General features: G+C 51.9%; 1 protein-coding gene across 1 annotated transcript; it reads left to right on the top strand.

Moving 5' to 3' along the window:
- The first annotated feature begins 5,753 nt into the window (after positions 1-5,753).
- Positions 5,754-18,086, top strand: ARL5C (ARF like GTPase 5C). Its single transcript, XM_084616096.1, has 6 exons — positions 5,754-5,852; positions 9,253-9,313; positions 10,269-10,416; positions 12,543-12,626; positions 13,691-13,842; positions 16,322-18,086. Exons 1-6 carry the CDS (start codon positions 5,807-5,809, stop codon positions 16,368-16,370), a joined length of 540 nt encoding a protein of 179 aa, XP_084472222.1. The 5' UTR covers positions 5,754-5,806; the 3' UTR covers positions 16,371-18,086.
- The last annotated feature ends 6,475 nt before the right edge of the window (positions 18,087-24,561 follow it).

Here is a 24,561-nt window from a genome sequence, read left to right as displayed (position 1 = left end):
ACGTCTCATCTGAAAGACGGCGTGGTGCTTCAGAGAGATGGTTGGGGCTGTTTTTCAGCCTACTTGGGCTCCTGAAGCATTTGTTAAACTTTGTTGCACTTTGAAAATTGGACAGCGCGCTGGACTGGACTCAGGAGACCTGGGTTCTCTCGTCAACTCTGCCATTGGCCTGCTGACTGACCTTGGTCAAGTCACTTCACTTCTCTGTGCTTCAGTTTCCTCATCTGTAGCATGCGGCTAATGATCCTGACCGGTGTTGGAAAGCAGTTGGGGGCCTACTGATGAAAGTGCTATACAGGAGCGAGGTGCTATTGCCCTGCTACGATTGACAGGGACCCTCATTTCCCCACCACTGCCAGTGCCCCGGATTTATTATGACAAGATTCCTGCCACCAAAGAGCTTGCTGACTAAATACCATCTCCCTCTCCTGCCCCCGTTGGCTACTGAGGACCCCTTGCTGCATCCACTGACAGCAGGGCACCACTAAACTAGCCAGTGTGGATTAGTAATTCCACCACAGAGATCTTGAGCGAGAGATTTTTCTCTCAAGACATCCACGTCAATTTTGCAAGAGTCAAGAGGGGTTGGAGGAGGAGCTAAAGTTCTGGGTGCTTATTGGAGGAGGAAGGGCAACCCCTGGGGTCTCCTAGATGGGAGAGGCCCATCTTTCCAGTGTAGATAGTTCCTGGATATCACAATACTGGCTGCTGTGGAAATGCTTTTGACAGATTAGGAGACATAAGAAATAATCTGATCTGACTTCCTGCGTGAGAGGCTGGAACATTTCACCCAGTGCGTCATACATCCGGCCCAATAGTTTATGGTACCGCTGGAGCGAGCCGTCCGCTCTTGATTTTAAAATTCCATGTTATGGACAGTCTACCATGACCCCATGGTCAGTTCTCCTCAATGCTAAACATTTCCAGCTTGAATTTGTCTTTAATACTGTAATTGTACCTTCCTTCAGCAGCCAGCCAACGGATCTTACACCTTTGCCTGCTAGATTAAAGGGCCTCTAGCATAGAAATCTTCTCCCCATGGAGGTGCTTCTGGATCACGATCAAGCAGTCTCCATCAGGTGATTAGGCGGAGATTAAAGAGAAGGCCCCAATACAGCCACTTATTTCAAAAGCCTCATCTTACAAAGAAGTGACGCTGGCCTAGCTCCTCAGAGGTATTTAGGCGCCTAACTCCCACTGGAATCAGGCACCTAAATAGCTCTGAGGATCTCGTCCCTTTAGCCTTGGTGTGCACAGGGGACAAAGGGGGGTTTCCGGACCATTACAGCACTTTCCGAAATAGCGCAGAGGAAATCCTCAGCCATTACAACACCAAGTAGGTGAACAATTCACCAGGTTCCTGTATTGCAACACCACTCTGACCGCACAAACCCGTTCCTTCCCGAGCAGCGGAGCAAATCATGTTTCTGCCTAGCCAGCGTTTTCTACACTGTCATCGGCCCTGTTCTCAGATGTCACATGGAGGGATTTTTCTCAGTCCAAGAGCGATAGGTGAGGTGAATCATGGGAGCTGTAGTTTTTCCGGGGTCCTTTGGTTGTTATAGAGTACTATAGCTGGGCATGGCACATTAGAGATATTTAACAACCCACGTCCAAATCAGTGGACACTAGGATCCTAAATACCTTGTGGATCTGGCCCATAGAAACTACACTGATGGTAATGTTACAAATACCTAGATTAAAAGTAAGGTGCCCTGCTTTAATCCTGATAGGGAAAAGTCTAAAGAATGTCATAGAATATACTAAGGCCTGTCCAGAGATCTTTTTTAAACCGTTCTAGGGAATTTAATAACTCTCTCTCTGCTGTGAAATTCAGTCAGATGGTTCCAAAGACCATTCTCTATTCAATTCTGTAAGTCTGGAGAGCAGTTTCTTGAGAACTTAACTACATTTCTGTAGCAGCCTAGGGGGTTCCTCGCTCGTAAATTTGACAGAACTTTTCCATAAGGAACTTCTAACGTATTTCATTGACAAAAATCTAGAAAGGTTCTGAATTCGCACTGGCAGCCTAATGTCTGCAGACAGAGAAAAAGTGATTGGGAGAACTTTGTCCTCCTCACTGTTTATCCTTCACAGCAGAGGAAAGAGATGGAGGGTAAAATTCTGGCCCTGTTTATATTATAGTAAATGGCAAAACTCCCAGTGACTTCCATGTGGGTAGGACAGCAGTCAGTCAGGTTAAAGTGAAATACAGAAAGGAAAGTCTGGTTTCAAAGACACTGTTGATTGGGCTACATTTCTGTGTTCACTTTTTCTTTTTTAATACAAAGACAGGTGTTTTCATGACATTTTAAATAAAGTGAAACGGGGATTTTCAGGGAGGAGAATGTAATTAGTTCCCTGGAATTCCAAGAACACAGTGGATTGGCAGCTTCTCCCTCTCTCTATCTCTGGCTCCCACACACTCACACACCTAAGCAGAAATGGATCGTTTTCCTTTTACAAACTGATTCAAATTGTTGCATCACTTTATTTTTCTCAAGCAACTGAGTGTGTGTGTTGGGAACGATGACGACTGGAAACTGACTAATCTTTAGTCCGTTGTTTCTCTCTAACCAAGGACTGTGTCACTGGGGTTGCCAATCCGATCAGGCACCCTGGTGCTGCGGTAATGGACGCTAATACAAAACCATTATACAAGTAGACTGTGAGCAGTTTGATGGTGTGTTGATTTTGCTTCAGCATGTTCTTTGTGGGATATTAAGGGTGTTTGGTGGGATTTCTGAAGTGGGGGAGGGAAAGGGGGGGAGAGAATGGGAATCAAGCTCTCAAAGTAATTTTTTAAAGACGCTTTAGGAAGGTCTTCATGAGGAGTGAGAGAACTAGTTCCGATAGTCCTTATCTCCACCTCCCTCTGTTGTACAAAGCTGGTCAAAAAACGGAATAACCAAAAGTGCCAATGTTATTTATATTGCAGTATTTTAATCAATATTGACTTTTGTTTGTTTGCCAAAGCTTGTTTTTGCGAAACAAAGAAATGTCAGTAATGATCACAAAAGTTGTTGTGACAACAGTGTTTCTAGAACTGTCAATTCAAATACCACAATAAATGGAAACTTTGGATAAAGGCCAATATTTTGTTTGCAAAAGGTTTCTTCTTCTCTTTTTTAAAGGCTCTACTTCAATTAAGAACGTTTTGTGGGAAAACATTTCTGCCCAGCTCTTTGGCTAAACTCCTCCCCCAAAACTGAAGCAAAGCTCTTCCTGAGTAATAAATATATTTGGTTAAAGGGACACAGTCAGTAATAATCAGAGAGCGGTAATATGGTCTGGAGGAGAAGAGCCCAGATTATGATTTAGGAGATTTAAATGCTATTCCTCTTTTTCTGACTCACTGTGTGACCTTAAACAAGCCACCTCCCCACTCTGTGTCCCAGTTTCCCCATCTATAAAATGGAGATAATGCCATTTGTCAACCTATTTTACAATGCTTTGAGCTCTACAGATTAAATGCATTATAGAATCCAGAGTACTATTTAATCATATTAGTAAAACAAATTCTTATCTGCCTAATTATGAACACGCTGGGGTATTAAAAAACAAAGCTGGTTAGATCTAATTTACTTTCCATACCTAAAGCTGCTTCTTTCTTTCTTATTGTGCTTAAGCTGATGGTACTTAACTCATGGTCAGTTTCACTTCCAGTTGTAGTCAGATTGATTTCCAGGTTGGCTATTCTTTTGCAGTATGTTCTTTTGGGTTATAAAAACACCAGGGGAATATTTAAATCTGACCCAAAAGCTGTTTGCATTGGAGTTTAACAACAAAAATAGAAATCTTTCTGTTCAGCAAAGAACTGATTTTTTAAAACTTTGTTCTTCCTAAACATACATTTAGGATGGTGATGGTAAAACACCATCCATAGATAAGCAGAAAACGCTCTACCTTGCATCAGCTGCTTAATCTCTCTGTGGTTCAGATCCCTGTTTGTAAAATGGGGCTGATGAGCATTCTTTGTTTCTGCCTCCTTAGTCTGGAAGCGGTTTAGGGCAGGGACTGTCTCTCCTCTGTCTGTGCAGCGCCCAGTGCAATGGGGTGCTAATCTCAGTTCGGACAGGTAACAAACAGCCCGTCTTTGTCTAATCACCACATGGCCTATGCCCATGAACGGTGAAGAAGAACAAGGCTGTGGACGACGTGCCAGCTCTTTGCAAGGTTGGCTGGGGTTGGTTCTCTCCCTTCATTCAAAAGGAGGACACAGTCCCATGCTGGCCCAGCTGCTGTAGATTTAAAGTCCTCTCGCCTAGGCTTACTGCTCTGCCAGTGCGAGAAGGGGATGGATGAAAGTTTTACAGTCCTGTTGGTCAGCACAGTGGATAGAGTCTGAGAAAGAGCATTTCAGGGAAGCTTGGCTCAGCTTCCAGATATTTTCATTGCTGTTAAATATTTGCCAAGGGGGAGCAGCTCTGGGTAAATCCCCCTATGGCGCTTTGTTTGCCGCCGCGGTTTCTGTTTCAGGAGCTTGTTTTGGGTGTATCAGTTCCTGTAAAGTAAGAACCAGCCTGGACCTTCACCCCCAAATCAAACATCCCTCCTTCCCAACAGGCACCGAAAGTGATTTCATTCTGTTTTCACGCTGCTTCTGAGGTTTCAGGTTGAGGGGGAGAAAATCCTAAAACACAGTGAGCAAAACTTTGCCAACCCACAATCCTGACACACAAGTGAGTAAAATCCTGAAACACAGTGAGCAAAACTTTGCCAACCCACAATCCTGACACACAAGTGAGCAAAATCCTGAAACACAGTGAGCAAAACTTTGCTGCATCCTCCGAGGAGAGGCTAATCCGGAGAGATCTGCATCCCAGATCTCTGGACAGCAGAAGTTTGGATAGTCTGGATCAGATGTGGCTAAGCATCAGAAATGTGTGTGTGTGTTTGCGGGGGCGGGAAGAGTGTCTTTCTTGGGGCAGAACCTTTGCCCCCCCCCCCCATTGTGGTTTGAACCATGCTGCTGTGTGTGGGTGTAGTTTTTTGCAGTATTATTTGTTTTGTTGCAGCGCCCATGAGCCCCAGTCATCAACCCCAGGCCCCGTTGCGCTAGGTGCTGTACAACCACAGAACTGAAAGAAAGCCTGTCCCTACTTCAAAGATCTAGAGATAAGACAAGTGACAAGAGGCGGATACGGACAGGGGGAATACGGGGAAACAATGTGAGTCAGTTGGGAGTCTCTCTTTTCCAGTGCAATCAGAGATTGGCCAAAAACTCCAGCCGGAGCGAGACGTCCCTCCCGGCTCAGGGGTAGGCAAAATCCGTGGGTGGGATCTTGAATTTTGGGGCTGGGTCCAATCAAAAGGTCTCCCCTTTGCCACAAGGGCTGGTTGTGAATGAGGCCTGGGACCCCCAGGCTGGGGTGGGAATGGAGCGGGGCTAGTATGGGCCTGGGACCCCCAGGCTGGGGGTGGGAAGGGAAGGAAGTGGGGCTAGTATGGGCTTGGGACCCCCAGGCTGGGGGTGGACGGGGAAGCGAGTGGGGCTGGCATGGGGCTGGGACCCCCAGGCTGGGGGTGGGAAGGGGAAGGAGTGGGGCTGGCATGGTCCTGGGACCCCCAGGCTAGGGAGGGAATGGGGCTAGCTGGAATTTCCTCTCTGCAACCAGCATCAAAAACCATCACCCCCCCCCCCCCCCCGCGGCACTCGGTGCGCAGCGGCCCCATGGGAAAACCCCCCAGGGGGCGGGGCCAGGCCGGCGCGCTGACGTCACGGGCGGAGGCTATAACCGGGGGCGGGCGCGCAGCCCGGCCAGTAGCTGCAGGCGGCGGGTTCGCGGCGCGGCGCGGCGGCGCCATGGGGCAGCTGTTCGCCAAGCTCATGAGCATCTTCGGCAGCCAGGGTAAGGGCCCCGCGGGGCGACCCTCTCGCCCCATTATCCCACCCCCCCGGGTCCAGATTCGCGCAGCAAAGGGGGCCTGCCTGGGACCCTCCACCCCCCCGTGCACCTGGCGGGCTGGGAAGGCTGGGGGGTGTAAGTAGGGGGCGGCTGGGGCAAGGAGATTGGGGGTGTAGGTGGGGGGCGGCTGGGGGAAGGGGGTTGGGGGTGTAGGTGGGGGGCAAGGGGGTTGGGGGATCTAGGTGTGGATCCGGGCTGCTGGGGGGCATAGTTGGGGGCTGCTTGGGAAAGGGGCCTGGGGAAGTGGGGGGCGGCTGGGGGAAGGGGGTTGGGGGTGTAGGTGGGGGGGAAGGGGTGGAGGATCTAGGTGTGGATCCGGGCTGCTGGGGGGCATAGTTGGGGGCTGCTTGGGAAAGGGGCCTGGGGAAGTGGGGGGGCTGTGGGAGTGGTTGGGGGTGTAGGTGGGGGGGGCCTCTGGGGCAAGGGGGTTGGGGGTGTAGGTGGGGGGGGCCTCTGGGGCAAGGGGGTTGGGGGTGTAGGTGGGGGGGGCCTCTGGGGCAAGGGGGTTGGGGGTGTAGGTGGGGGGGGCCTCTGGGGCAAGGGGGTTGGGGGTGTAGGTGGGGGGGGCCTCTGGGGCAAGGGGGTTGGGGGTGTAGGTGGGGGGGGGCCTCTGGGGCAAGGGGGTTGGGGGTGTAGGTGGGGGGGGCCTCTGGGGCAAGGGGGTTGGGGGTGTAGGTGGGGGGGAAGGGGTGGAGGATCTAGGTGTGGATCCGGGCTGCTGGGGGGCATAGTTGGGGGCTGCTTGGGAAAGGGGCCTGGGGAAGTGGGGGGGCTGTGGGAGTAGTTGAGGGTGTAGATTGGGGGCCTGCTGGGGGAAGGGGTCGGGGGGGGAGACTGCAGGGGGTGGGCAGAGGGCTGGGGAAGGGGCTTGTGGGTGGGGCAGGGGGCTGAGCTGAACAACAGATGGAAGAAGAAAGTTTCTTGCAATAAGGAGCCCAGAGAAAACAAAGGAACTGGGGGGCGGGAGCCCGTCTGCTCTGGGGGGCTCAGCAGTTGGCCTCCATGGGAAAGGCTCCCCTCCTTCTGGGGCCTGCTTTTAACACTGGGGCAGAAAGGAGGAGCTGGGGCCGAAAGCTGCCTTCTGGGGGATTTTAGACATGGGTCTCTTCACCCTGCGGGTTGTATCTGAAATCACCCCATAACACTTCTCGGGGGGGGGGGCAGGCCTGGGCCTGGGCCCCAGGTGGAAGATTTGGGGCTTTGCCAGGAACAGAACAGTACCCGTAAAGGTCGTTCCCCCGCCGCCCTCCCTGCTGGGGGAGCTGGGATTTGACCCGCTTTCCCCACCCTGGCTTTGCACTGCTCCGGCTGCTCTCACTTTCCTGCCCTGTGGGCTGCCCCTGTCCTGCAGCCAGGGTGGGACTGAGAACAGCCTCGCTTCCCTGGGCGCTCCAAACTCTGGCCGGCCATACTTCTGGCCTAGGCTTCCAGACAATGCAACAGCGCGGCCCATTGTGTGGGCGTCTGGTCTGGAGAGAAAACAGCTTCTTTTGATTGTGAGCGGAGCCCAGAGGGGGAGATGGCTGTGCCGTCAGTTTCCTTCCCTTCCCCTGGAGTCCCGCGCTGCACGCATGCCCTCCCCCCACAGAAATTATTTTTACTCTGGGATTGATGTGCCTGCCAGGATTTTTCCTGACTGAAGCCGTTTCAGTTCAGAGCCACTGATCTTTGCAGAAGCCTTGGCTCCTCTAGATCAGTGGTTCTCAACCAGGGGTCTGGGGCCCCTGGTGGGACCATGAGCAGGTTTCGGGGTGGGGACTGCCAAGCAGGGCCAGCATTAGATTTGCTGGGGCCCAGGGCAGAAAGCTGAAGCAGCCCCCACCACCTGGGGCTGAAGCTAAAGCCTGAGCAACTTCGCTTTGTGGCCCCTGTGGCATGGGGCCCGGGCAGTTGCCCTGCTTGCTACCCCCGAACGCTGACTTTTGTATGCAGAAAACCAGTTGTGGCACAGGTGGGCCGTGGAGTTTTTCTAGCATGTTGTGGGGGTTGGGAAGCCGCTTGGAAAGGAACAGGTTGAGAACCCCTGCTCTAGATCCTTCGCCTCTCCTGCATGCAGGGGCTGGGTGCCCCTTACATCACAGCTGTTCCCAGATGTTGCACGGTCACCCTACTGTGACGCTCACATTTCATACACTGAGCAATTCGTGCCCAAGGATAGGTGTCCTGCCTCTCTCTCTTTCCCCCTCCCCTCTGCCAGCTCCACAACCGTCACTCTCAATTCACAGGCTTGGTTACACACTCAAACTCCAGCGGAGGAACGTGTGTTGGGGAACTTTGCTTCCAAGGGGTTTTGCTTTGGCTGGGGATGGATTCTGGAGAGCACCAAGATCCGGGGGTAAAGTGAAGCATGGGATGGAGGGAGTTTGGAGGAGATGTTCCATTTGCACCAAAGCGTAGCATTCCCTTTGCTACATTGCAGATGGTCCCTCTGTTTCCATGGAGTCGGGCTTATTGGCCTCTTGGCTGGGATTTTCTTCTTTTCTGCTTCAAAAAAAAAAGATCAAAACCCCTAGTGGATTTGTAAATGTCTGTCTGTCTCAGACGTGGCTGTCTATGATCCTTCTCTGGCCCCCATCACCACAATAGCTGTATTCATCCCCCGACTCCCCTGGAGGGAAGGCAGCGCTGTGGTCCCCGTTCTAAGCTAAATGCTAAATGGCTTTACTCGGGGGCCAGTGGCAGGGGGGCGTGTTGGCAGAGCAGGGAATTGAACCCAGGTCTCCAAGTCCTAGGCTAGACTCTAACCACAGCACCCACCCTCCCTCCCGTTAAACTAGTTAACATTTATCTTGCAATAGCATCTAGATGCTCCACTGTCCTAGGTGCTGCGCAGACACAGCATAAGAGAGAGTCCTTGCCCCAAAGAGCTTACAGTATAAACATACAAGACAACATGGGAGGGAAACTGAGGCATGGTGCGGAGACATGACTGGCCCAAAGCTACACAGCAGATCAGTGGCAGGGCTGGATCCCAGTCCAGTGCTCTATCTACTAGATCTTTGGAAACTGTCAGTCCCTCTTTAGCCACAGTGCTGTTCCAGATCCGCTCCCTGCGGTGATCCCAGCACAGCATAGACGGGAGCCTTGGAATCTCGCGCCGCTCGGCTCATGGATTTTTATGCCCCTTGTGTTTAAAACGCTGCTGCTCAGCACCCCCTTTCCGCTTGTCCCTGATCAGAACCAGCCTGCTCATGGAAAGCCATCTGATTTTCCAAGTGTTGGGCGGGAGGATGGGAAACTGGCGGGGTGAAGAAGCTGGGTTACACCCCGGGTTGGCAGGATTGGCTGGGTTTCTCTGCCTGACTACTAGTGTCCTTCTCATCCTGACTCTTTGGTTCTACAGAGCACAAGGTGATCATTGTTGGCCTGGACAATGCAGGGAAGACCACCATCCTCTACCAGTTGTGAGTATTCCCATCCCTTCATCTCCCATTCAGAGTCAAACCACCAGCCAGATGGCTGAGTGGGGAGATGATGTATTCCTGCCCAACCCCCCTGCTGCAGAGCCTCCCCCAGCAGGCAGCAAATGGTCGGAGCAAAACAAGGATGCCTGAATCCCATCTTCGCATTCCAGAAGGCAACCGGGTTAGCATGAAATCAGCAAGGGGGGTGGGGCTCCACGGGGGGAGGCCAGAAGCCTAGTCTGAAGTTGTTTCTATTAAGCCTAGAGGCCCCAGCTGAGATCAGGGGCCCATTGTGCCAGGCGCTGTACAAACCCATAGTAGGAGACTGATCCAAGTACAGTAGAACCTCAGAGTTACGAACTGACCGGTCAACCACACATACCTCATTTGGAACCAGAAGTACGCAATCAGGCAGCAGCAGAGACCAAAAAAACCCAATACAGTAAATACAGTGCAATGCTGAGGTAAACATAAACTACCACATGCCAAAAAAAAAAAAAAGATTTGAGGAGGTAAGGAAACCGTTTCCAGTAAGGTGACTAAAAGCAGCATTGTTCTTCTGCGTTGTAACGTTTCAAAGCTGTATTCAGTCAACGTTCAGTTGTAAACTTTTGAAAGAACCATAACGTTTTGTTCAGAGTTAGAAACAACCTGCATTCCCATAACTCTGAGGTTCTACTGTAGATGACAAAGGGTGGGAGGAGGGGAGTATTACATGTGGGAAATTGAGGTAGAGAGATACTAAGTCACTTGCCCAAGGCGTCTGTGTCAGAGCAGGGAATTGAACCCAGGTCTCTAGGATCCCCATCCAGGGCCTTAACCCCAAGGCCATCCTGGTTCCATGCTCATTTGCTTCTTGCTAAGCACCTGGTGTGCCCCAGTCTAGGGGGCAAGGGAGGGTCCGGCGTTGGGTTATGCTGGGGCGGCTCTGACACCTGGCCTGTGCCTCCCACAGCCTCATGAACGAGGTGGTGCACACATCACCCACCATCGGCAGCAACGTGGAGGAGATCATCCTGAGGAAGACCCACTTCCTGATGTGGGACATCGGGGGGCAGGAGACACTGCGGTCCACGTGGAACACCTACTACTCCAACACAGAGGTAAGGGGCCGGGTGGGAGGAGCAGCACCATCTGGCTCCCCTCCCAGGCTGGCTGCGATGGCCCTGTGATGCTCGCCTGGGCTTGGTTTGCTTGGCAGATTGGAGAAGCTGGTGGATTTCTTGTAGTTACAGAGGAAGGGAGAAGCTGATTGGCCACGATGGCTACCAGATGAGTGCGCAGATGCCCCTCGGCCCCGACCCACAGCCCGCCCTGCTATTCCAGTGCTGGGACCCCTGCATGCAGCTCTGCTGATGCCCCTTCATCCTGACCCGCAGCTCCCTGCTATCTCTGTGTTAGGGTAGCCTCCCGCAACTCAACCAATGCAGAGCCATCCCGACCCACACCACCCCTTTCCTGTTGTATTCTTGGGGACCTGCCAGTGCACCTCGGTCCTGACAGGCAGTCCCCCTGTTACTCTAGTCCTTGATCCATAACCAAGCAGTTCCATGTGCTACCCTCTGAGCAAGAGGCTAGCTGACCTCCTCCCTTGCTTTCTCTGCCATGCCTCCTCCTCACACCACAGCCCAGTGTCCGGGATTCCCCTGCTTTGGGATGTGCTCCGGTTGTGGGCACCCGGCAGCAGCTGTCTCTGCTCCAAGAGGTGCTGGGAGCAGGGATAAGTGGCCTCACGCAGACAGGCACTGTTAGATTTCCACTGGAAAAGCTGATTTGATCAGGTTCTTTTGCTATTTCAGACTCTTACACTTGTATAGCAGCATCAGATGGGATTTTCATAGGCGACCAAATCCCCTTGGGTTTGCGTTCCTAATTCCCCACGGGTACTCGGGCAACTCCAGCTTAAGCGCCTGATCCTGCATAGCAATGCTTACTCGAGCGATCACTTCCATTGATGTTAGTGGGGCTCCTTGTTGGGAGTAAAGGTGGCAGGATCGAACCCTTCCGTTGTAACTTGATGTTGAATATTGCGCTGCTCCTTTAAGAATGGAGAGGGTGGCTTTGGAGAGTGAACAGATTTTCACTAGGGCAGGAAGCAGGTGGGAATTTGGGGGGGAAGGACCCAGGGGGGTGCCGCTTCTCTAAACAGGGTGGGTTTTCCCCTTTTGTCGCAGCTTGTTTTGAATGGGATTAAAATACTGTCCCGGAGGGAAGAGCACCCTGGCAAAGATCCCCAGCTGTTTTGGCAGCGCAGAGAGAGGCAGGGATCTGAGTTCAAACACGTCCTTTGTCTTTCCTGCCTGGCCAGCATTCCTGACATAACTCGAGCTGGAATTTCTCTCCCGCTGCCGTTCGGGTTTTGTTTCGCGACTTGGAACAGGTCTTGCCCAAGCAGCAAGAGTGCAAGATTGCTGTTAACTTTCCACCAGCTCCAAAGCCCCGAGCCAATTGAGTTTGGCTGTGACATTACTATGAATTATTTGTACTGCGGTAGCACCTAGGACCCCGTGTGCTAGGTGCTGTACAGCCAAAGAACAAATGTTGGCTTGGCCATTAATGAATGGCTTCTGCGGGGAATCAGTGTGATTCCTGGGTACCATGGAAAGTTAGTCCAAGGGAAGCTCTTAATTATTTGTATTCCAGTAAGGGCTAGAGGGGCCAATGATTGGGGGCATCATTGTGCTAGGCGCTGTACATGTACATAGTGGAACAGTTCCTGCGCCAATGAGCTGTAATGTACAGACAGGCCAATCTTGGGAGAAAGAATTATTTTCCACAGATGGGAAAACTGAGGCACAGAGGGGTTGCGACTTGGCCAGGGTCACCCAGGGCATCTGCGGCAGAGGCAGGAATTGAACCCAAGTCTCCCGAGTCCCAGCCCAAGGCCACGCTTCCTCTCAAATGATTGTTTCACTTCCTTGGAGTCACTGGTGTCATGCCAGTTCTCCAGTCCTCCGCAGAGCTTCTCAGGCTAGACGTGAGCTGAATTTCTGATGTAAAATAGCAGCTGGAGAACGTGTTTATGCAGCATCTAGCGCAGCAGGGTCCGGCTCCATGGCTAGGGCTCCGAAGGGTTCCGGTAATACACCTGATAAATAATGTGCTGTGCCAAAGGGCCCGAGCTGGCTCCTGCTTCACCTGCAGCTCTTGAGCCAGGCCTCAGATGTTAGCCCAGGACTGGGGTGTTTGATCGACATCTGCTCTTTCCACCCCCCCTTACCCCTTCCAGTTTGTCATCCTGGTGATCGACAGCACCGACCGCGAGCGACTGACGGTGACGAAAGAGGAGCTGTACAAGATGCTGGCGCACGAGGTGAGTTTGCGGCAGCGTCCCCCTTCGTGGCCACGGCCTCATGTCCAGAGTAAAGCCGCTTTTGTCTAGTGAGTTGGAGGCAGATCCCTGAGCGATGTTGCTGGGAACTGCGCGACGCTCCGTCCCTGTCAAGAGGGCCTGATGCGTTAGCGGCAGGGTACCCAGCTGTTTCAGGCACAAGGCCCCAGCCGTCCGTAGCATGGAGCCCTAGCTGCGTTATCCCCCGTGCTCTGTAGAAATCCCTGGGTTCGTTTTGCAGGTAGCCACTCTGCTCAGTGTCTCCATATTGCCCACCTAGGGACTGATGGCTCATAAAGCAGCACCTCTCCTTCCTTCGGGTGCTGAGCGTCACACGAAACAAGTTTGTCAAGACTCAGTCCAGTTCTGACTAGCGTCCGCATCGCAGTTGATCCATTCAGAATGGGGTTTAAGGAGTGTTCTGGTTTAATATAGTTGCACCGAGAGGCCCCAGCTGAGATCAGGACCCCATTGTGCCAGGCGCTGACAGACCCTGTGTAGATGAGGTCACAGTCTAAATAGCCACAGGGTGGAAGGGGAAACAGAGGAAGTGACTCGCACAGTGTCACATAGCAGATCTGTGGCAGAGCCGGAAACAGAACCCGGGTGTCCTGACTCCCAGCCCAGTGCCCGGCCCACATGGTCACTGGCCACACTGTGGTGGCTGGATTCATCTGGCCCTTGTCACTCTAGTATCAGTGCGTAGGGCTCAGGTTAACCAGAGCCCTTCAGGGTCCCTACGGTTGCCAGCCCGGCACCTCTAACAAGTGTGCCGATCTCCTGGTCTTTTCATAAATTGGGAGCCTCTGTGGTGTTTTATTGCAGTGCTGGGGGTGGGGGCTGAGGTTCCTCCAGTGCCAGGAACCTCAGCCAGCGATTGTATTAGGAACCCAGGCTGGTGTAATGTCTCTTGTCCCAAGCGGTACCACCTTGGTACCTGCACTGCTTCCCTGCCCCTTAGCAGCACCATTGGGCTGGGGGATGTTTGCGTCGGGGGGATCTGAATGGAGTGGGGAGAAGGTTAATGGTGGGATCTCTCTCCCCAGGACCTGCAGAATGCGGCAGTCTTGATATTTGCCAACAAGCAGGATGTAAAGAACTCCATGACTACCTCTGAGATCTCCAAGTTCCTAACCCTCAGCTCCATCAAGGACCACCCATGGCACATCCAGGGCTGCTGCGCCCTCACGGGAGAGGGGTGAGTGCACCACAGAGTAAACTAAGCTGCCCCTTTTGGTGCTTAAGTGTCCTGTGGATCTCTGTCCCACAAGACAGAAGTGAGGCACAGAGCTTAATGGCATTTATCAAAGGGTTAGGGGTATGGCTGAAAATTTTCTGTCTACACTGGTTTTGGTGGAGAATTGGATTTTTGGTTAAAGGATACTTTTGAAAAGTGTCTGCTTTACGCCTGAAAGCCAAAACATTTTGACTTGGAAATGCTGTCCCGGTGCCTCATGGGAGCTGTCATTTAGTTGCTTCCTGTCCCCAGTCTTCTCTATGGGTCAGGCTCCCAGCCAGACTACATCTTCCATGTTGCACCATGGCCACAGAACCTTATGATGCAAGAGGGGAGCCTGTGATGCATCATGGGAGATGTAGTCTGACCTGGAACCTTGTCTATAGAAGTGAATGGGAGCATGAGGCGTCTGAACTACAACTCCCATGAGGCACCTGGGCGGCTTTTCCAATTTGAAGTATTTTGGTAATTTAATTGCTGCTGAAAATATACTTTCCATAGGGAGAAACCCCAGAAGCAGCTCTAGGTGGAGACATACAGATAATCAGCACATCTGCTGTCTTGTTAGGCTGGATAGGACTATCTAAGGGCTTGAACCCTCCTGTGTCAAGCCATGAGCTGCTTTCTCCTGTAATTGTTCGCTAGGGGGTTTCTTGTAGCTTCCAGTTCTGGCAGGAGACTGGGCTAGACGGACAGCATAGCAGTTCCTGTGGGCTCCCTTCTTCCCTGGCTTGGCCCTGGCGTTTGGAGGCACCTTGCAGCTGATTAGCTGGGGAAGTGCTTGGCTTGTGGATACTCATGTAATGATCTACGCTGGCTCTACTGGGGGTCGCTCTGTCCTCTTATCCTTCAAATGGATCCCAACCCCCTGTGTGTATTTACACGAGCCTGGTGCACCCCCAAAAGGCCCGACAGCCTGACCGGCACTCACCCAACGACAAGCATCGGGCTGTCCTGCTGGCTCCACAGATCCGTAGCACTGAGTTTGGGAAAGAAGTCAATAGAAAGTCAGGTGATTCCTGTAAGTGACTAGAGTTGCTGGGGCCCAGCAGAGCTGGCACTGGAAGGGAAATTCTGGCCGCACAGACGTAGGCAGGGTCCCCACACTCACGGCCTGGGCAAACGCATTCCCAGCCCTGACCTGCAACCACTTGCGTCTAAATGTTCTGGCCACCTCTAAGTGTCTGTCGTGTGCAGCTGGCACCCTTTTACCTGTGAGGCGCTGGGTGTAGTGGTTAGAGCAGGGGACTGAACTGGGACTCCAGTGATCATCTGTTGTGAGGGGAGTGGGGTCTAGTGGTTAGTGTAGAGGGCTGGGAGTCAGGACTCCTGGGTTCCATCTCCATGTCTGGGAGGGAAAGGGGAGTAGTGGTTAGCACAGAGGGATTCCTGGGTGCTCTCTCCGCTCTGTGCCTGAGCGAGTGTGACTGTGTGCGAGGCACTTTACCTCTGACTCAGTTTCTCCATCAGTAAAGTAGGAGCCGCTCCTAGGAGTTCGTCACTTTATTTTTTCCAACCTCTTTGAACACCTCAAACAAAAGGCAAAAGCCTTCTCTCTGCCCGGAGCGCTCAGGTAGTGTGACTCACGCAGCCAGTATGCTCCCAGCATCAGCTGTGCTGGCTTCGTGTTAACACCCTGGGAATAGACGCCAGGGGGCATGACAAGTGTTTGCTCAGTTTGCGCAGACGCACGCTCCGGGGGCAGGTGCGCCTGTCTGGGTCGCCTCCTGGCGGGCAGGCACTGGTGACTGGTGCTCACTGAGCTGCAGGCTGAGTAGCTGGGGCTGGGTTAACCAATGACTCACTGCTCAGATGAAACTTAATCCACCTTGTCTCTAGCCTCTTGTCTCACCCCCCCCAGCCTATAAAGGGGCCCTGCCTTTCTCTGTTCTCCTCAAGGCCTTTCCATAGCAGGAGGTTGACTCAGCTGTGACTGTGGGATAATCAGGGACTTCTCAGCACCTGGGAACCAGTGTCTCCCCCAAAGAGGAGCCTGTTCAGAGGCACTGGCTGCTGCTGTTTGCTTTGCCAATGATAGGACACCCTGGACAGTCCTTGGGGGACTGCTGTGTGGAGAGCCAGGGGCTGGAGCTGCTTGCATTGTATTGAAACAGAGGCAGCGTGATCTAGTGGTTAGAGCAAGAGGGGGTTGGGTTAGGATCTGTGGGTTCTGCTTTCAGCTCTGGGGAAGCAGTGCATGTAGCAGTTAGAGCTGGGAGTGGGGTTCTGTGTCTGACTTTGCAAGGGGAGTGGGATCCAGTGGTTAGAGCAGGGGGGCTGGCAGCCAGGTTTCCTGGGTTCTCTTCTCAGCTCTTGCTAAGTCGTGCAGGCCAATCACATCCTTGCCGCTGGCCTCAGTTTCCCCATTGTGTAACCCTCTGGCAGGTGGTATCCGTGCAGAGCGTGGTTATTAATGCGCGTTCTCTCTCCATTCATGCAGCCTGCCAGCTGGCTTGGAGTGGATGAAGTCTCGAGTAGCTGCCAACTGACACATCTGACCAGACATGACGGAACAGTGCAAAGCTCTCAAACATCTTATTTATTTTTTTATACCTGTGAGTTTCAGCCTGGACTTTCCTTCTAAAGCAGCTGAAGCTGGGATTTTGTACGGACAGTGTATTTCAGAACCCGGGTCAGCGTGGGAACTGGTCCCTCCTGGATTGCATGTCCGGAGGAATCTGGATCATATCTACTGGGTGGGAGGGTCCGTTCTGGATCGTGTCTCTGCGGGGAATCGGTTCTGGGTCCTCTTTCTTCTGGATCACATCTGCAGAGAGGGAAACCAACAGGAAGAAATCTCTTCGCTCCAGGCCGGCACTTCAGTAAAAGCTGGAACAAAGAAGCCTGGTGCCTGGGAATTTTACGCACACGCAGGCCCAGTGCAGCTCCCAGCAGATTTACCGATAAGCTATGAAAGGAAGAACCTCACCCTCCGGAATCCAGTTAACAGAAAATGCCTTAGGTCTTCAGACGGGGGCTGGGGATAAACTTTGCTAGAGGGCAGGGGAGGGGGGTGACCTTTAAACCCCAGCTCCCCTCTGAGCGGCGCTGCCTATGCTCTTCTCCAAACTTGGGTGGTGTTTGGGGCAAGGATCCGAAACCTTGGGGACGCTAATGTTTCCCAGGATTTGCTCTCCAATCATCCCTGGGTTGCTCAGCGATGCATTGACCAGCGCACACTGGATGTTTCCTGCCATTGGTGCTTTCCCTTGGTCCGTCAGATCAAGGCCTTGAACATCTTGTATTTTATATTTTTTAACCCAAGCAGGAAAGGGCCGGCTCTGTGGCTCTGTTCCTGAGTATTTCTCTCTTCTGCCACGGCCCTGGAGCAAGAACACAGATCTGGATTCGGGCCCCTCCTCCAGCGCTGTTGGAGGGCAGGGATTCAGTGAGGGGGGGGAAATACGAATGGGTGGGAAGAACTGCCCCAGCCACACCCCAGGGAGCAAACTTTGCCCTTTCACAATGGTTCATTCCCATCTCTTCCACCAGAAGCCACTAATGGGCCTGGCCTAGCAGGGCCAGATCCAAGCACCGCTCGATCTGTGTGGGACCTGGCATCGGGACCAAATCCAAACCCTGGATCCGGACTCAGGGATGTTTGGGTCTGACCTATCCAGCCTGTGTCCCGTTTCTACTGAAGATCGAGTCTCACTCCAGAGGCAGCAGAAGCTGATGGTCAGGGAGACCCACCTGGGTTCTGCTTTAGCAGACTCGTGGGGAATGACTTAACTCTTCTGTACCTCAGTTTCCCCCTTTGGCAAGTGCTTGCCTTTGTAGAGAGACCTGGAATCCCTGGATGTGAAGGATGCTGGATAAGCACAAAGGACTGGGGGTGGGGGGTGTCACTATCAGGGGTTCCACTGTTCTCTGGTGCAATGCTCTAAACTGGTGTGACCCCAAAACCCACTGGAAAGTTGCCCGTTGAATCCATTGGGCTCTGGATCAGCCCCTTAACGAATCTGCTTCAGTTAAGTGCTTTTAACTAATTAAACTTGTCCCATGAATTTGCATTTGCACAGGCCCCCCTGCTGGGCTCTGAGGAGTGGGACAGCTCATTACAGCTTCCTGCCTTGGGCTCCGATGGGGGTTTTTACGATTTCTGGGATGATCCCTTTGACTCTCCAGTTCTGTATTTTTTTATAAAACTTGTGTCTTGTATTTTATACCTGATTAAAGGCTCCACTATTTAATTTTTTGCACAATCAGGGTCTTGTCTTTTATTAGTAGCTTTTCCATCCTTGTGGATAAGGCACTGGGCTGGGATCCAGGAAATTTGGGTTTAATTCCTAACTCTACCACAGACTGCCTGTGAGATCCTGGGCAAGTCAATTAGGCCCAGATCCTAAAAGGAGTTTAGGCACCTAACTTCCACGGATTCAGTTGGAGTTAGGTGCCTAAATATCTTTGAGGATCTGGATCTCAGTTCCTCCGTCTGTGAAATGGGTATAAAAAAACCCTTCCTTCCTTCCTACAACTTGATCCCTATGTGTTGATTTGTTTTCTTTATATATTGTGCTCATCACAATGACATTGGAGCCCCTTCCAGTAGTGCGTTAAGCAATTTGACTAATGTCTGTCACGTGTTTTGTTCTTTCATCTGCTCCCCCTGGGGAGAAGTGTGCAGTGGAGTGTTTTATTTTGGAAATCTTTTAATAATAAATCTGCGCACGTTGCTTTGTATTTATGTTGCAGATGGACAGGTCAAATAAATGCACCTTGCACTTCGAGTGGAAGGTGAGGGAGTTTAATTTCCTGGCGGGAGGAGGGGGGTTCATTTCAGTCTAGGGATGGCCCCTTGGAAAGTTGTCTCCTGCCTTATTGATATTTAGCTCTCTAGGGCGGGAGCCTGTCTTACTAATGGGCCACGCTCAGCACAGGGGCATCCCAATCTCAACCGGCGTCTGTAAGCACCATTGAAAGACATATATCATTGTTCCTGGTTCCAGCATAGAGCATGAGCCAAAGAGGATTATATTCATGTTTAGTGCTAGTGGTGATTGGTAAGGAAGAAAACCCATGATGTTTGCATGCCAAATTCTGCATTCTAGCAGAGCAGCCGCTCTGATGTAGTTAAGGTTGTGAAGGCCATATTGTTTTAAAGGGCACCAAAATCCACAGGCTGGCTTGGATTTCCATAAAAATTAGTATGCCTCATGGGGGTGCAGGAGAGGATTAGTGATCCAAATTTGGGGTTGGTGGAACAAGGGGTTCCTGAGATACAGCCCCCCCAAACATCACTTCTTAAAGCTGACACAGTCCACCAATGTGTTTTTGTCTGAGCTGTCAGTTTCTCCCATTGCCTTTGATCAGCACCACAGAAATCCATCCCATTTCGCTCATGGCCTGCTGGGCTTTGCCCTCTTTGGGACCCTAGTCAGCAGCAGTAAAGTGCAATGACAAGATTCCTTGCCTCTGTTGTCCATTTCTAGCACTTCCTTCCTTGCAGTCGCATCATCGTCCACTGTCCAGCTCAGAAAGGGTTAACAGGGAGCCGGTGGGGCAGAACCTGCTGCCATAAAAAGTTTTATTTAGATCAGAAGAGGTTCAAGTCGAGGTTGCTGGATAACTGGTCGTCACTTGCCCTGTGGCCTCTTCCTGCCGGGCGATTCAGTGGGTCAATCACCTGATTTGTACGGCGGTGAAATCTAGAGGTCTCAGCCAGGAGCATGGCCCCTTGCTGGGTGCTGCACGGCCAGTGAGATGGGGCAAAGAGCTTCCAATCTCAACTGGCATGACAGAGGACACATTCGCCCCATTTCACAGAGTGAGAAACTTGCTGAGGGTTTCCCAGAGACATTTCTGTCTGGCATACTTATCTGGCCTCCCATATCCCTGTAGCAGCTGAAGGCTAGACAGTTCTCCCCAGTGGGCAGATGGGGAAACAAGTGACTTGCCACAGGGGACTGCCGGATCATAGACTGACCCCCTTGTACGTCACAAGCCTCCAACACCTCCCAGCACCCAAACTATTACAGCCCAGGTGCATCTGAGCTATTATGTGCCACAGGCCAAGAAGGTCAGGCGAGAAATTTGGCCAGCCGGGGAGCTGAACCCCACTCTTGAGTCCTGGCAAGCGGCGGCGAAGGGATCTGATGTCAAGGAAGAAACAGAAGCCTCAGCTTAAAGGAAGCACAGCTCTATGGCTGTTTTTAGCCTCGGCTTGTTGTGCCATTTGCAGCGAAAGGGGATGTCTCAGTGCTTGCCGCCGGCCTGCCCATGCAAACTGAGCATGGGGCTTTCCAGTGACTGAGTGTGTCCTTCCTGGAGCTCAGAGCGAGGGGAATGGCTAGAGCCTGTTGGACTTGTGGCCCATTGAGCCCATTATTGTGTCTCTCTGGTTAGGACACTGTCCCAGACTCCCCCCATGATTTCGGCAAATTGCTTCATCCGTGCCTCAGTTTCCCTGCGTATAGCATGGGGACAGTGCTACTTCTCCTCCTTCCGCTCTTTAGCTATTTACACGGGGTGGCCCAGATCCTCATCTGTATTTAGGCTCTGAACTTTTGAAGCTGGGGACTCTCTCTCTCTCTCTCTCTCTCTGTGTACAAGGGCCTTGCACCTTGGGGCCCTGAGATGAACTGGAGCCTCTGAATGCACCTGGGGCTCTAAGTCAGAGGGGGCCGACGCTGGCTGTGAGGAGCGTCAGTGAAACATAATGGCATTGGGGCCAATAGAGGTTGAGCCCTGGGCTGCTACTGACCTTATTCCTCCCCCAAAGCTGTAGTGTCTGAAACCTAGAGGGGGAAGTGCTGAGGGCAGGTGGGTTCCGGAGGAAGGGCAGCTTGCGGGGGGTCCCTTCCCAGCCAAGTATGTGCCCCAAGCGTTGCTCTCTACAGAGACCCCGATGGAGAGGGAGACTATCTTGCGGTAGCTGCTGGTTGTGGCCAGTTGAGTGGTGCATAGGGCAGTCCCTCTGTGCAAGAGCCAGGAGCTATGGGGGACAGGTTCCCCTCTGCCTCGGGCATGTGGACCCCTTGTGTGACAGGAGTGGGTGAGTGTCTCTAGGGCACTTTGCTCTATCACCGGTCGGGCGGCCAGCCGGACCGGCCTGTAGCCGGACTCCTGAGGGCGTTATACGGTTCCTGTGTGGGGTGCGTTCTCCCAGCGGCTGGGCTCGCACACTCAGCGCTAAGGCTTGCGGGTGACACAGAGCTGATCGGTGCTGGCCTAGGAGCTGAGTCAGCAGGACTTTGGGCGGAGTCGGCTTGTGGGGCAATTTTACCACCCATGTGAGAGAGGAGCTGTGCGTGTGTCTCTCTCTGACAGTATGGAAATCCCATGAGCTCACAGCTGTACCTAGACCTCAGGGAGGCAGCTGGGCCTAACGACATTACAGAGAGAGACATAAACAGGAAGCCCAGGGAGGTGCTTTGTAGAGGAGGGATCTGTGCAGCTGCAGCTGATCATAATCAGTGTGTTGATCCGACCGCAACAAATGCGGCACCTCCAGCCAGGCAACCCACTGCCCCTCCCTCTGGCAGATCTCAAAGCACTTGCTGCACATTGGCTGGCCAAGCCTCCCACATGCCCTGGGACTAGAGGGGGGTGATTGTCCCCACCTCGCACAGAGGTGAGTGTGGGGCTAAAGGAGCTAACTCAAATTCAGGTCTTCCTTTAAAAAAACATTGCCGGGATCTTCCACCTGCCTTTGGGGGAAAGGTCAGCATTGCTGTCTAGGAAGCTGAGCACTAGACTCAGAGTAGGGCCAGGCCTAAGTGACTTTACCAAGGACTCACAGAGTCACCGGGGGACCTTGGAATGGAACCCAGGAGTCCTGACTCCTAGTCACCCTACACTTAAGTACTGGATGTTACGTGATCTGGAATTGAACTCCTAGTCTCATGCACTAAGGCCTGGAATATGCCCTGCTCTCACATGCTGGGGAAGTGACTCTGATGTGAGCAATTAGTTAATTAACACAACTCAGCCACTAATAAGGGGAGGACAGGTAAACAAGCTCTGGTGCCATGGGAGAGGCAGTGTGCCCAGTGCCTGGTAAGAGCTGTCTCATATACACAGGATTCTGTATAGCCACATCTGCTGAACTTGTCCTAGAATCCGCCTCTTGCCACAGATCCGTGGCCTGGAATCCCAACTTTAATATTTTTTTAACAAGCATGTTCCTGACTGGAAAGAGAAGCTTCCTGATTTTAATTGCTGGGGCATTTGTCTTCTTGAGTCTGCATGTGGCCTGAGACAATAGCTTAGAGAGGTGTGAACTCTCAAATTAATGTCAATGTTGTGTTAACTCTGGAACCTACTGATGGTCATTTAAATCTCAACACTATTAACTGTTTCACTGCTCATCGTTTTAGCAGAAACATCAAGCAGCACAGAGCAGGAAGTTAAGGAGTTTGATTGTGCCTGCAATAAGCAAGTGGACAGAAGGGATCAATTAGATTCTTTCTTTAAGTGAACTCTCAAAAATGCAACAGTTCCCATTTTAACTTCATTTCTGTACTGAACCTTCCTCTGCCTGAGCGCCTTTCAGTGTTCTCATGCATGTACTGTGTCTGCTCCCACCTGCTCTAGTCAATAAGCTTTAGATACAACACATGAGCCCCTCGCTGCTGCTGCTGACTCATCTCCTCAGAGAAGCTTGAACGTGTGACCCAGCAAACCCAGAAGGCCAGTCCAAAGAACCCACAATGGCTTAAACATCATGCCTGGTTTTTTTCTTTTTTAAATACAATCTCTTGATTTTTGCAGAATTGTGAGCACTGGGGCTGGTAATGTTATTAATCTAGTAGAGAAAGGGAGAAAAAGCCAACAGCTGGGAGCTGAAGTTGGGGGGGAAATCAAACTGAAAGGGGACCCACATCTCTACCCGTGAAGGCAATAGGCGATGAACTGCTGAAATAGTTCCTCCAGGGATGTGCTATGGCTTCTTAATGCTTGTATTATGGTAGAATCAGGATGCCCTTTCATAGCCCAGCCCTAGACTAGTGGCATGATTTCCAGAGGTAAAAAAGTCCCATCCAAGGGGCACTTAGATTTGAACCAGGAACCTCTTGAGCTGCAGTCATATGTCCTACTGCTGAGCTACCCCCCTTTGTACTGAGGAGGTGCTGTGGTGTCCTACAGAAGGCAGCTAAACCTGCATGCGTCCTTTGCACTTCAGCTCTAGGAGTCCGGGATATGAAAGAGGCACCTTGGCTCAGATCCTCAAAGGTATTTAGGCATCTACCTCACCAAAATACCTTTGCAGCTCTGGGCCCTTGTGTTTTAATTACAGAATTGTGTAGCCACTGGAACCATGACTAAGTGGTAAAGACCAAAATTCCCTGGTTTCACTCTAGGGCATGCTCCAAACCGTGCCTTCTCTCTGTGCAGGCTCTCTAAGAATCAAACCCTGCCTGCAGATTGCTCTGAGCTGCATTTACCTATACGTGCCGAAGTGGTGGACAGCTGTGTTAGCCATGGGGCTACTGGATCTTTGTAACACTGAGCCGCTTTTCAGCTACCCCTCCCCTGATTAACATAACTACTAGGCCTAACTTATTTGTTCGGACACGCTGCATCTCCTCTGCTCACGCTGCGCCAGACAGTCACTAGGCAACAAGGAGATAGTACTTATTGCCAGCTGGCCTTATGAACAGGTAATGTAAGCGGTAAGGCAATGGGGGAGATGTGGAACCCAGTGGTAGAGCATTTGACTGCAGATCAAGAAATCTCTGGTTCACTCGCAGGTCCTACCTTCTTTTCTTTGCATCCTTTTTTCTGGGAGCAACTAACATCCCTTTGTACTGATCGCCACACAAAGAGAAATTGAATTCTGCAGGCTACGATGCCGGTAATCAAATATCAGGCTTCCAGTACTGCCCTGATTGCCTTGGGCGATATAGGAAGCAGTGTGAGGTCTCCCCAATATAGAGACACACGCACACAAAGAGTACAGGAAAGCTGTGCTCGTGCACACACACGCAAAGGGAGAATACAGCAATCACACACACACAGCAATGTGCAAAACTCAAGGGCATTATTGCAGGGAACAGCCAGTGCTTCGAAGCATCAGGTCATGTTATATCTCAGTGGTTTAACCTGGTGGCTCAGAGCCACCACTGACAAAAGCCAGCCCCCTGAGTGCTGAAGGATCATACATGTTTATTTGAGAGCAGGGCTATGTACATGCTATTTACAGAGAATAAATACAGAGCTCTTGTCCTCAGGGAAGGATGCACAGTCACCTCCTCTCTACAGCAAGGGCTTCATGCATCTCCAGTTACTTTTATCCTGCCAGTACTCGAATGCTTTCCTGGAGGGGACAAGAAGGGAGCGATCCAGGGGTCAGAGGGTGACTAGGCTCAGAACAGGAATTTCTGTTCTGCCCTTCTCTGCCCGATACTGGAATTGCACAGCATGCGCTGGGGGTGGGTGGGTTTTATCCCCATTTTAAAGATGGAGAAACTGAGGCCCAAAGTGGGGGTGGAACTCGCCCAAGGAGTCAGTGGAATAGCACCCAGAAAACCTGCAAAATTCCCCTACTCTAACCATCAGACCTCATTGCCTCATAGGGAGCAGGATGGAGTTCTGGCTCCCAAGCCCTGTCTCTAATCACTAGACCACACTCTCCTCCCAGAACCTGGGTTCGGACCTAGGAGTCCTGGGTCCCACGCTCCGGCTCTGATCATTATAACCCACTATCCCCTTCAAGTAAAGAGCAGGGGCAATGCATCC

This window comes from Lepidochelys olivacea, assembly GCF_965140295.1.
Source record: "Lepidochelys olivacea isolate rLepOli2 genome assembly, chromosome: 27".
NCBI lineage: Eukaryota > Metazoa > Chordata > Testudines > Cheloniidae > Lepidochelys > Lepidochelys olivacea.
Note: the sequence above shows the minus strand (reverse complement) of the source record. Positions and strands in the feature narration are given on the sequence as shown.

Coding starts and splice junctions, on each gene's coding strand:
- ARL5C (XM_084616096.1), top strand. CDS start 5,807: ATGGGGCAGCTGTTCGCCAAGCTCATGAGCATCTTCGGCAGCCAGG. Junction 12,627..13,690: donor ACAAGATGCTGGCGCACGAG/GTGAGTTTGCGG, acceptor CTCTCTCCCCAG/GACCTGCAGAATGCGGCAGT. Junction 13,843..16,321: donor TGCGCCCTCACGGGAGAGGG/GTGAGTGCACCA, acceptor CCATTCATGCAG/CCTGCCAGCTGGCTTGGAGT.